Here is a 10,410-nt window from a genome sequence, read left to right as displayed (position 1 = left end):
GCGGGCTTGGCGGGGCGGGCTGACGGGCTAGCCCGCCTGCCCGTTTTTTTTTTAGTTATATATATATATATATATATATAATATAATACTATAAATAATAGTGTCGGTTATTCGCTGATCGCGGTTATTACACCTTCATAACCGAATAGCCGAATCGAATTTTTTTTTTGTCTTATAACCGATAACCGAAATTATCAGTCGGTTATCAGTTTTTCGGTAATTATACTTACCCCTATCGGTGTCATTATTGTCATGATATGATGAACGAATTTATGTTATTTTCTTATGAATAAGTGTTTTAAGTAGATAGCAATTAAGTTATTAACATAGTCACATTAGAGTTTAGATTTTAAGAACACATCACACATGATTTAAAAAAAAAAAAAATAGGTGGACTTTGGCGGGGGCCCGCGGGCCTAACGGAGGGCGGGGAGGGCTGCCCCTATCTAGGCCCGTATTCTTGACGGGCTTTTTAGCCCGCCCCGCCAGCCCGCCTTGACAGCTCTAAGTCAAGACATACACTCTCAACCATCTTAAGCTAGATGAAGCGTTCACACCCTAAGGGGGCGTTTGGTTTAGGTTATATAACATAACCAAGGGAATGTGACATTCCAAAGCTCACATTCCGGTGTTTGGTTCATATTATCTTAGGGAATCTAACATTCCCAAGGAATGCAACATTCCCTCCACATAGGATTTTGAAGGGAATGTGATTCCCTTCAAAATCTTAGGTAATCTAAGATAACCTTGGTTATCTTAAGGATATTATAGTGTGTATAAAAGATAACCCTAAACCAAACATGATTATATCACATGCCCCAATTTTAACCAAACACAGGAATCTAACATTCCCAGTAATCTAATATTCCCAGCAATCTAACATTCTCTAAGGTAAGCTGACATTCCGTGAACCAAACGACCCCTAACATTTTAAGCCTTTAAATTACATAACACTATCCCTTCTACCAAAACAAACAAAACAGTCAAAACGCTAAACCAACACATTGATTTCGATTTCACCCGAAATTTTGAACCATGGTAGTATGAGTGGGTTTTTAGCTTTGATTTTAGGCTTTTAATTTTTTGCTCATTTCAATAATTGTCCTGGATCTTGAACATATTAAAGGATAAAACCATCTCACAAATTCACATCCACCACCTCTCCCCATACACAAAGTTAGTGAGTATACAAAAAAAGAAAAATTAATGAATTAACTACTCCACTTTTACTCATTTGATTATCAGATGTTCATTTCCAATCTCTTCTCCTTTTTTTTTTTTTTTTTTTCGTCCATAATGTTCACACATTCAATCTTTGAAAAATTGACAATTAGGGATGGATTTTGCCTCACCATAGTGAACCCTTGAACGACCCTTTCTCGCATTATTGTGAGTATACATAGGTAACATAACTATAAAAGTGGTGTTGAAATTTTGGATTTAAGAAGATGGTTAGATTGAAGCTTAGAAAATGATAGAAGAAAGTGACGCTCATATTAGGGTTTTAATATCTTATAAACAATACTAGTTTTTTTACACGCTTTGCGCGAATGAGATAATGTTTAATGACTATTTTTAAATAAGTATTTAATTTCAATTTTCAAAGTATATCAATGCAATATTATATAGGAGATTTTTATGCATAGGTAAATAAATGTTGAATTTGTTTATTTAAATTGATAATTTAAAGTATATAAAATCAAGATAATATATGAGATATTGATTATAATTGTCACTAAAATAAATGTTTGCAACTTTGTAATAACGTTAATCTAAACACTTAGTCTTAAAGCGATAGTCTAAATAAATACTACTTTTGTTTTAAATTTCTCTAATTCTTCTTAATTCTCTTTTAGGTAGCATTATCATTGTTTTAATTTTCAGTACATGTCTTCTATTTTTTTTTTTTTTTTAATTTGTAGTGTGTCATGTGCAATTAGGTTACTGGTAGCAGCATAGAGAGATTCATCATGCAATGAGATTACGGTGTAGGAAGCTTTAGATTTGCCTTGTTGTGTATATGATGGAGATTTTAGTTGTAATATGAACTCTTTATCTTATAAACACCTATTGATATTTAGTAGTTGTAGTTTTTCCCCTACATGTTTTATGTGTTGTAAGATGTGTGTCGTAGGTTATCATGTGAAAGTATTAAACAAAATATTAATATTTATTATATTTGTATAAAATACTTGGTAAATAAATATATATAACATGTTTTGTATTATAACTTTGATATTTAATTACAAGATAATGTAAAAGAAAGACAATGGACAATGTAGTGAATATAACAAATTAATAAATTTGAAGATAAGGAATCTTTATTTTCAAAAAAAAAAAAAAAGATAAGGAATCTTTGAATTGTAGAAAATAAAGACAATATAACTAATGAAATTATATTTCTTTTAAATTTTTTTTATAATGAATATTTTTTTTTTAAATAAAGCATTATAAACATCTAATTCTATTAGATTGTAGGATCTGTTCATATACTTTCTCAACCTACTGAAACACCAAGAGCCAATAACGCCTCCACTGAGGCTTGAACTCACAACCTTCCAAATGGAAGTCTAACCCGGGTACCATTAGACCACATCTAATTCTAAATTAATTAAATGCATATGTATTATTTTTTGTTGTAGCAACTAATTTATTTAATTTAATATGAGTAATAAAGTGCCGTACATACTTTTCATCAACAATAATGAAATCAATGATTTTTTTTATAAAAATCTTCATTCCTTGTTGATACAATTTGTTTTGAAAGTTTGTAAATGACAATTGTTGTCAATAGAAAATGATGATAAATAATTTAAAATATATTGTTACAATATATATTGTTATAATGATATAGTAAAAATTAACTTACAAATTTCTTTAGCAGTTTTCATGCATTGATAAAATTCTGATGTGTAAACTTGTTCAATTGGAGCTAGTATGATGTTAACATTGTCAATTATTTGGAAAATGCTCCTACCGTTTTATAGTCCATGTGTAATTGTATTTATGATCAACAACTTTGTAGTTAGGTCGCACAGGTCTGACAATGATATAAGAACAATTTTGTCCGATAAAAAAAATAATAATATAATATTTGTAAAGTAATGTACAATTGTACCATTATAAAAAGAAAATACACAAAATATTAATATCATACTAACCTAAACCATTCCAATAATGCAAAAGTATAATTGAAATATTAAGTTTCGTTCGGGATAATGAAACGAAGATTAATTAAACGTAAAAAAAAAAAAAAAAGTTAACCTAAATGTGTTTTTTTTTTAAAAAAAAATTTCAAGAAAATCAAATGATTTTTAAAGTTCCTGATTTATAATATTTGATGCTCAACTTTGAATGTTATGTATTTAGTCGGACTAATTATTTGACCAAAGTTTATGTTAAATTTTATATTATATATTTTTAATACATTTTAATATATTCATAATATATGTTTAACAATTATGCCAACTCTAATTGGGATGTGATTCGAACCTAAGATTTTTCTTATATAAATTAATGAGTATGTTAAGAATAATAAATAATTAACGGAATATTCCGTTACTAAAGTTTATACTAACGGAATTTATGGTTATTTAGGGGAAGAAAATAATATAATAGAAGGTAAATAAGGAAAATCTTAAAAAATACTAAAATCAAAATAATATGAACCATTCATTTTAAGAAATAACTACTATAAACATTTTTTTTTTGTTCCAGTTAAGGGCCTAACATTATTTGCTCTTATTAGATTTGTAGATTGTAGATGTAAATGTAGAAATGACGCCACCCGACTAAAGTACCACAAATATCCTCCAATTTGATAATTTCAACTTAAGAGATGACAAAATTGAATATGATTTTCATAATTGAGGATTTAATTTGGTAAGAATGATAATTGAGACAAAATCAATAATTTCACTATAATAGATGATTTTGCCATTTTGGTCACTAACTCTCAATTGTATAATAAACTCAAAAAAAAAAAGAATTAATTCCACCAGAGGTCCCTTGTTTTTTATGGCGATTCAAAGTTAGTCCCAAACTATCGTTTTTGCCATTCAGCATCCCAGACTATTATTTTTTAGACACTTTAAGTCTTTCTCATGACTTTTCCTATTTTTAGTAAGGACATTTTTGTCTTTTTTATATATTTCTTTTGTTATTTTTCCGCTTTCAACCGGTTTAATTGATTTAGGACTTTACTAAAAAATAAATATGATTACTAAAAATTAGAGGTTACCTAAAGTTCTAAACTAATTAAACCGGTGAAATCTGGAAAAATAACAAAAGATAAAAATATTATTACTAAAAATAGAAAAAGTCGTGAGAATGACTAAAAATATTTAAAAAATAAAAATGTTAAATGTTAAATTGTAAAAATGATAATTTGAGATTAAATTTGGAATCGCCATAAAAAACAAGGGACTTGGTGGAATTAATTCAAAAATTAATAAAGGACGAAAAAGAGAGAGAGAAAAAAAAAAAAGTTTGGTTCAAATTTTGGGGTTTGGTCGTAGGATACGTGTCGTGGAGTGATGACTTCACCTCCCCACCTTTATGCTTCTACTTTCTATACTAAACTGATACGGACTATATATATATATATATATATATATATATATATATATATATATATATAATACTACGCCGTATGCTTCTGAACTTCCCCTTCGCTCAATCTCTCGTCGCTTCTTTCTCTGAACATCCAGCGCTCCCTCCTACTATCCTGCTTCTCTCGCTTAAGGTATTTTTGTTACTCCATTTTTATTTTTATTTGTTTCTGGGGAACAAAAATTGGAATCGTGGAGTGCTTTCGTTGTGTCTGAAACTTCCTGTCTGGCAATTATTGATTTCAGTAGAACAAAAATGTAATTCGTTTCTGTTCGTTTACATTTTTCAATGTATTTTTGCTGTCTTTCTTGATTATTTTTGTTTGTTTGTTTCTTCTCGATTTGCCATGGACGGATGCTTAAACAAAGAAATTGGGAGAAATAAAACCCTGCTCTTTAGGGTTTTGCCTACAGCGTTTATTTATTTTTTCACCTCTTTAATACGGAGTGCATGAAGAAATAAAATATATCGTGCTTATTTTGAATGCTGTGGTTTTAAAAAAAAATTATTTGGGATCTTTTTGGTTTCATTAAATTTTTTTTAGTGTTGTCCGTCAAACGATTTTCGTTGTCAAGTTTTCAGGTCACTTGCCACTTAGAATACTTATTTTAAAATGATTTTTCACCAAGTATGACAAATTTGCTAATGGTTTCAGGTGTGATGGGTCGTTTAAGCAGGACCGTTTATGTTGGCAATCTCCCTGAAGATACCCGGGAGAGAGAAGTTGAAGATTTGTTTTACAAGGTTGGTTTTCCATTTTATGAGATGATAAAAGCATACTTATGGTCCTGATGTACATGGCTTTCTATAAGGGCTATTCATATTTCAGTCCTCACTTGTATTTTGTAGTATTCTGTTTGCTTGTACATTTTTGACATGAGGTGCTTCTAGAATTGAAAGTAATGCCCATATCACCATCTTTTGTACCTTTCTGCATGTAATGTAATTTATCAAAACGAAAAGAGAAGGGATTGGGGAGAGAGTTAAAGGATGGCATAATAATTAGATTATGTGCCTAATTGAGAAAGGTTATGGTAGTTATTGTTGAGAGTTAAGACCCTAGTTTTCTTAGTGTTCTATCTTATTATTATTATTATTATTTTAATTTTTTTTTTTTTTTTTGTAATTTTGATGGACCTACTATAAATGTGACATCTGTTTGATGGTTTGCTGCAGTATGGGCATATTGTTGACATTGATTTGAAAATTCCATCAAGACCACCAGGTTATGCGTTTGTAGAGGTGAGTTCAATGCTAGGGTTTTAAAAAGCTGTTAGATGATTATTTGAACAAGTTTTGTTTCTTAATGAAACTTTCTTAATGGTTTCTTTTATTTCAGTTTGAAGATCCTCGTGATGCTGAGGATGCTATTCGTGGTCGTGATGGTTATAGCTTTGATGGGCATCGCTTGCGGGTTAGTCATCTATCATTCTATTGTAATATGTAGTTTTTCCCTTCTGATGTTTCTGTTGCTTTCTGATTCTAACATGTTGCTTTTATCAATTTAATCAGGTTGAACTAGCACATGGTGGACGAGGGTCTTCATCATATGATCACAAAAGCACCTATAGTGGTGCGAGTCGTGGTGGAGTTTCAAGACGCTCAGAATATCGGGGTATGCACATTTTTCTAGAATCCAAACTATAGTTCTGATTCTCCAGAAGAACTGGGATAACTTTTTGAATGTTTTTGTCTGTTGGTATTTTTAAGTTTTGAGTCTTAAAGTTTTGTTATAAAATTAGTCATTTTCTACTCTAACTTGAGCTGAATCTGTTTAATGTCATGATGAGCTTGCATACTTTATATTTATAATATCCATGAATAAAGGATAAAAAACTATAATAATTATTTTATAATTGGACATAAATGAAGTTATTAATTTATTTAAGTTTTGTACATAATAAAAGTACTATGTATTCAAATGTTTTTGAGACTTAAAACCTATTTACTGAATATCTATTACAAATAGAAACAAACTTGTGCACACACCCAAAGAAAGTTACTATTTACTAATCTTCAATAGCCTGTGTTTGGTCAGCGATTTAGCATGGGGTTTTTTTTATCTTTATTTACATCAACACTTCTTTATTTCTTATTTTGATCAATTGATATTGTATTTATTATGCTGATCATTTGTTTTCTTATGTACCTAGTAGTTGGTTATTTATATGTGTGCGCAGATCTTTTAATCAAATGTACATCAAGAATTTGATTCTGAGAGTTTTGTTTTGCAGTTCTGGTTACTGGGCTTCCTTCTTCTGCCTCATGGCAGGATCTGAAGGTAAGAATACTTCTGGCTGGTTGATTTGTTTGATTTTCATTATTTAGAGACTATCCAATGTTGCCTTAACAAGATTTACTTGTCTTGGTCATGCTAGGATCACATGCGCCGAGCTGGAGATGTCTGTTTTTCTCAAGTTTATCGTGAACGGGATGGTAGGCATGATATTTCTCATGATGTTTTGTTATCAACTGGTATTCACTGTATTCTTGATTCTGAGAACTATTTTTATTTTAGGCATGAGAGGAATTGTGGACTATACAAACTATGATGACATGAAGTATGCGGTAAGTTAGTAATGTACTCAAGTGGGTGCTTTAGTTCTATAGTTATGTAGTCTTCACCAATTCAGTTGTTTCTGAATTTTTTTAATTTTATATTTCTCTTTTTTTTTTTTTTTTTTTTTTCTTACTGCAGATAAAGAAACTGGATGACACTCTATTCAAAAATCAGTACTCCCGTGCTTACATACGGGTTTGTCTCGAACCCCATCTCTGATGTCAGTTCTTATGTATGAATAATTTTCTAATTCAGTGAATGCTTATAGGTTGAGAAATATGATAGCAAACTAAGCTACTCCGGGAGTCCTAATCCATATTACTCTAGGAGCAGAAATTACTCAAGAAGCCGGAGTCCCAAACGCCATAGCAGCGAGAGCAGAAGGTTTTCACTGTTAAATTATGCTTAATTATCAATTGCAGCAGATGATTTGCTCTCTAATGCACAATTATTTGCAGTGTATCCCCAAGGGATAAATCAGTATCTAGATCACGGTCGAGGTCTATATCTCCTGTCCGTTCTATTTCAAGGTATTTATATTTCACGTGTTTTTTTTCAACGAGTTATTTCTTCTATTTGTCAATATTATCAACTCTGATTTTGGTATATTGCTGTGTATGTGAACAACTGAACTAATTTTTACTGAAAATAACATTGATATAATCTTGGCAATGACACTTGTCAGGCATTTTGTATAAATTGAAAATTTATCTTCTTGGCTTACCATAGCAAATCTGTTCAGCCTTATTGAGATGTCTGGCTGTGTTTAATTACTATTAAAAAAATGAAAAAAAAAATTAAGGTGGAGGAAAGCATTTATGCTTTTGATGAAATGTCAGTTTTTGCAAGCCATTTTCTTTCTTGAATAAAAAATGTCCAGCTGTTGTTTGTGATTAGAAAAGTCAAATCATTATCCAACTATATGTCTAAGGCTAACCTGGACTTAATTTGTATACTGAACACAATTTTCTAAAGATTGTTTCTAATTAAGTTTTGTAATGTTGGATAATGTGGTCTGTACAAGTCAGTTAAACCACTATAGTTATTTATAATTAAGGCCTACAAATATGTTTCAGTTATTAGAATGACCAAGTAGAAGAAAAATGAAGTGTGAATCTATATTGAATATTAAAGCTGGCAAACAACCAAAGAAAATTTGTTTACAGTTACACCATTTTGCAGGCTTTTGAGGCTTTATTGCCTCATAATAATGAAATGAATATTACTCTTTTAATTTAAAATTGCGAGGTGTTATTTGTACTACATTCTTGGGACTGCCTTATCAGCAAGATTTGCTATAGCATAATTCAGCAAGATGGATAGCACATATGACAAAGTTGATGTTTTGGAGCTTATGAAAACTTCTCTGGTTGCCATTTTGTTTATTAGCCAATTAGGTGCTTAGGATTGCATAGAAATGTCTTTTCATCGGTACTTGAAAATATAATTTCATACAGACAACACAATTTACAGAAAAGTACTTCGTTTTTGGAACTTGAGATTTTTGTTGATTACCAATTTGGATATTTAGGCTGGAAAGATAATATTTCCTTTCATTGGTATGTGGATCAATAATTTCTTTTCAGGCTACATAATTTTATAGACAAAAAATTGCTTTATGTATGATCTAGGTCATACAGTGGGATGCTTCGATCTGTTAGCCCATTCCATCTCTTCCTCTCCACCATGCTTTCTCAGAATGGCAGTTGGTCTACTAGGGAGTCTGGCTTACATAGCTATGTGTGCCTTAGTGAATGCTAGATGCTGTTGGTGACGAACCTATAAGGTCAATGAACATCTAAAATTAATGAGCACTCATTGCCAGTTGTGATCAATATTTATTATCACTAATGTGATAAAAATTCAACCCAGTGTTCAGCATACATGGTGAGCTGGGGCTCATGATATAATTGGTCTCTTGGAGGGGTAACATGAGAGGAGTTTGTCAGTTTCGCGGTTAATATACGATTTTATGAAAATTGCTTTTTTTCTTTTCTAGATTTGGCTATCCGCAGCGATCTGGGGATTGCTTGTTAGGACTTGATGGTTATGGTGCTGAAATTCATGCAATGATGCAACTCATTTGGTTGTGGCAGTGTGCTGTGTAGTTGATAACAGCCCTCGACAGAACCTGGATGGTAAACTGCATTTTATTAAATGCTTTATGTGGTGGATCTCTATGGATGTGACACATTAATGTGAATCATGTTTGTGCTAATGTTGCTAGCAATTAACAGTACTGGAAATCCAGGAAAACTAATCTTGCTTCCATTATGGTCTGGTTATAGTGGAATTTAACAGAATGAGACAATAATGATTTCTTGGTCTGTCTTTAGCTTATATATATGCTGGCAGGAACTGCCCATTTATGTGGTCAATGTAAGCTTGCTCAGATTCAAATGAAGCTTATAGAAATGATGAGTGGTGCTGAGATTCACTGAAGAAATCATGTTATGGTCTGGGCTTAGAATTGGATACATTCGGTTTCCATGTTACTAAATGTGCTGTTTTTGAATTTTTACAGATCTGTGTCAAGATCTAAATCTCCAGCATCACCTGTAAGTAATTTATAATGCAAAGCATTTTGCTCCCTTTATATAGTGTTGATTAACTAGCACTGACTTTTGGTATTATGTAGGCTCAGGGGAAGAAACATGCTGCAACGAGTAGAGAGCCCAGCCCCCGCCGAAGCCGAAGTAGGAGCCTATCTCATCCCCATTCTGTGAGTAGAGAGCCCAGCCCCAGCCGAAGTCGAAGTCGAAGTGGGAGCCTGTCTCATCCCCATTCTGTAAGTGCCTAAGAATGCTTGTGTATATATATATATATATATATATATATATATATATATATATATATATATTCAAAAGACCTAAAATAATTTACCTGAAAATGTGAGGAATGGTGTTTATGCAGGAGAGATCTGTTTGAAGTTGCTGAAAATGTGAGGAATGGTGTTTATTGCAGGAGAGATCTGAAGGCTAGTAGAATAGATGTCAAAACGACGAGGATTTTGTGGTGTTTAAAGTGCTTGAAACTTGATTAGTGACCTGTGGCTGGCAGAAACTCTCTCTAGTACTGCCTACAATAGAATTTATGGAGTTATATATATTGATGTTGAAAATATAGATTCAAAGTTGGGGATTTGGCGATTTTGTAGAATTTGTGGATTTTATGGTCACACTATACTATTATTACTATTGAGTTTTCATATATAGACAACACTGCCTTGGAAATCCTGC

The 10,410-nt window shown here is 31.6% G+C and overlaps 1 protein-coding gene across 4 annotated transcripts; it reads left to right on the top strand.

The window, feature by feature from the left end:
* Window positions 1-4,639: 4,639 nt before the first annotated feature.
* Window positions 4,640-10,385, top strand: LOC109181572 (serine/arginine-rich splicing factor SR30-like). 4 transcript variants are annotated; one of them, XM_019331404.1, is made up of 15 exons: window positions 4,640-4,744; window positions 5,267-5,355; window positions 5,788-5,853; window positions 5,951-6,025; window positions 6,124-6,226; window positions 6,846-6,892; window positions 6,990-7,047; window positions 7,130-7,179; window positions 7,310-7,366; window positions 7,440-7,555; window positions 7,630-7,701; window positions 9,696-9,729; window positions 9,810-9,959; window positions 10,085-10,103; window positions 10,138-10,385. In XM_019331404.1, exons 2-14 carry the CDS (start codon window positions 5,272-5,274, stop codon window positions 10,097-10,099), a joined length of 927 nt encoding a protein of 308 aa, XP_019186949.1. In that variant the 5' UTR covers window positions 4,640-4,744; window positions 5,267-5,271; the 3' UTR covers window positions 10,100-10,103; window positions 10,138-10,385. The 4 variants fall into 4 exon arrangements, 2 of the variants coding, with proteins under 2 accessions (XP_019186949.1, XP_019186950.1); XR_002054228.1 differs by lacking the exons at window positions 10,085-10,103; window positions 10,138-10,385 and adding an exon at window positions 9,171-9,309 and having other exon boundaries at window positions 9,810-9,872; XR_002054227.1 differs by lacking the exons at window positions 9,696-9,729; window positions 9,810-9,959; window positions 10,085-10,103; window positions 10,138-10,385 and adding exons at window positions 8,803-9,058; window positions 9,171-9,263.
* Window positions 10,386-10,410: the final 25 nt, after the last annotated feature.

This window comes from Ipomoea nil, unplaced genomic scaffold (assembly GCF_001879475.1).
Source record: "Ipomoea nil cultivar Tokyo-kokei standard unplaced genomic scaffold, Asagao_1.1 scaffold1043, whole genome shotgun sequence".
Lineage (NCBI taxonomy): Eukaryota > Viridiplantae > Streptophyta > Magnoliopsida > Solanales > Convolvulaceae > Ipomoea > Ipomoea nil.
Note: the sequence above shows the minus strand (reverse complement) of the source record. Positions and strands in the feature narration are given on the sequence as shown.